Consider the following 2,502-nt stretch of genomic DNA (forward strand, 5'->3'; position numbering starts at 1 on the left):
AGCTAGATTTTGCCAGGAAAGATAAGTGCCTGCCTCTTAAGTGATGACTAAGGACTCTTCTATGGACAACACCATTAGCTTTCTTGGTAGTTCCTGTTACACTGAACTGTAAGAAGAGGGAAGTAACATTGCTGCAGACAAGAGATAACAGGAATATTCCTTTCCTTCAGCAAAAAGCATTTTCCTCTGATTTCTAACGATATTCCCTTTGGTCCATAAGATCAGAGTTCAGATAGCTTTTCACACACTGTCGCCATGATCTTTATCCCTTTGCTAATATGTCTGTTCAATTTCTCTTGGTAGGTGAAGCTTGGCATCATGACCTGGAGTAATCACACCCCAGTCACAGAGTTCATCCTCTTGGGATTCTCCAGGCTTTCCCTGGAACTGCAGCTGGTGCTCTTTGGTGCAGTTTTGGTGATCTACATGATTACCTTATCTGGAAATATTATGGCCATTGTGCTCATCACGGTGGACCCCCTCCTTCATACCCCCATGTACCTGTTTCTCAAGAATCTGTCCATTATAGAAATCTGTATGACCACTTCCGTTGTCCCCAAAATGCTGGGAGATATCTTGTCTAAGTATAAAACCATTTCTTTCCTGGGGTGTGCAGCACAGATGGCTTTATTTTTCATTCCAGGACAGAATGAATGCCTCCTACTTGGAGCGATGGCGTATGATCGATATGTGGCCATTTGTTACCCCCTGCACTATTCCACAGTTATGAATTTGAGGATTTGTATTCATCTTATGCTTGGTGCATGGCTGGTCAGTTTCCTGGTGACTTTGGCACAAATTGTTTTTATCTTCAGCTTATCGTACTGTGGGCCAAATCAAATTAATCATTTCTTCTGCGATGTCTCACCATTGCTAGACCTGGCGTGTCAGGACACCTTAATGAACAAGGTTTTCATTTTTGTGGATGTCGTAATAGTGCTCTTGATACCCTTTGCACTCATTCTCTTCTCTTATATCAATATCCTCTCCACCATCCTGAGGATGCGCTCTGTAGAAGGGAAGCGAAGGGCCTTCTCTACCTGCAGCTCCCACCTCACCTCTGTGACATTATTCTATGGCACAGCCACATCTGTATACATGGTTGGCTCTGGTCGAACACGTGATACTGACAAATTTTGTTCGCTTTTATATTGCATTGTGACCCCAGTGCTAAACCCAATGATCTACTGCCTCAGGAACAAGGAAGTTAAGCATGCTTTCCAAAGCTTTGTAGGCAGAAAACTATCTATTCAGAGACCATGAGCATATGTAGCAACACGGTTACCCAATTATATGATTATGCCTATAAATGCAGTGGCATAGTTGAACATTATATTGACTTGTGGAGAGACCTTCAACTGGTTTTCAGCTCCAGCCAATATACGGTTCATTTTTCTTGCCCTTTCTGTTTTTATCTCTTGGACCTAAGAGTTTAACCAGTTTTCTTGTCAAAAATGTGATGCCTACATTCCATGAAAAAAAAAAAAAAAGAAACTTTACAAATCTTATTTCTTTAACATTAAAATATCCACTAGAAAAAAAAAATTAAAATCCATTGGCTTCTTAAGTTCTAACTTTCCCTTTGCGATTTATTCAGTGTGTGGACTTGGGAAAGTCACCTTCTCTCCATTTTTCTTAGTGCTAAACTCTGAATAGACATCTGCCTTCAGGGGCGACCTGATGCTGTCTGTTGAGGTTGGAGGTTTCACATCTAGAGCTGAAATAGCCAGGGACGCTTCTATTCTACCATCATAGAGTTTATCCACCAGTCATGCTGCATGACAGAAAGATGAGTGAAAGAAGACATTTTGATTGCTCAGCTGTACAGAAAATTCACAGTTTGTTTTGGTCTTTTTTGAGTACAGATAGAAGGGATTCTGCCCTTAAACTCCTGCAGACAATGTAGACAAGTACAAAAGAATGTTGTTTTGATATTTTGGTCCCTTATGCCTTCAAAAAAAAACAAAAAAAGGATATTATGGTGGTTGAAATATCTTTTATTGGACTAACAAAAAGGTTGTACACATAGGGGATGATATTCAAATGATTTACCCAGCTAAAACCATGCAATGGGCTGCAAGTGATGTCTTTTGAAGAGTGATATACAATATTAGGTTTATGAGCCAGCAGATGAATGAACAAGAGGTGCCTCTGTCTGACACCTCATGCAGCCCATTGTGTGGCTAGAAGTGGTTTATTATAATATCGAGCACCTTTAACTGTCTGATGCTGTGTTCATTGATTTCTGATTAAGCATGTTTAGAGTGCTTTCAGTTTTTTTTGCAAAACATTTTTTTCCTCTTTATTTATTGTGTTTGGTATCTTCAGAAGAAGCCTCTGCTTGTTATCGTACAGTTCACCTTAATTTGAAAACTCACAGGTAATGAGAACTTTACTAGCAGACAAGTTGCCTGAAATTGGTGTCCATTGTCAGAGATGAGGGCTGTTCTCACTACTGGCATCTATATATATGTCATATATAAGTCCATCCACCACCGTATG

General features: G+C 40.0%; 1 protein-coding gene across 1 annotated transcript; it reads left to right on the top strand.

Moving 5' to 3' along the window:
• Window positions 1-318: 318 nt before the first annotated feature.
• Window positions 319-1,263, top strand: LOC115077225 (olfactory receptor 10A4-like). The gene has a single exon (XM_029579511.1). It carries the CDS (start codon window positions 319-321, stop codon window positions 1,261-1,263), a length of 945 nt encoding a protein of 314 aa, XP_029435371.1.
• The last annotated feature ends 1,239 nt before the right edge of the window (window positions 1,264-2,502 follow it).

The sequence above is a fragment of the Rhinatrema bivittatum genome, chromosome 16, assembly GCF_901001135.1.
Source record: "Rhinatrema bivittatum chromosome 16, aRhiBiv1.1, whole genome shotgun sequence".
Classification (NCBI taxonomy): Eukaryota; Metazoa; Chordata; class Amphibia; order Gymnophiona; family Rhinatrematidae; genus Rhinatrema; species Rhinatrema bivittatum.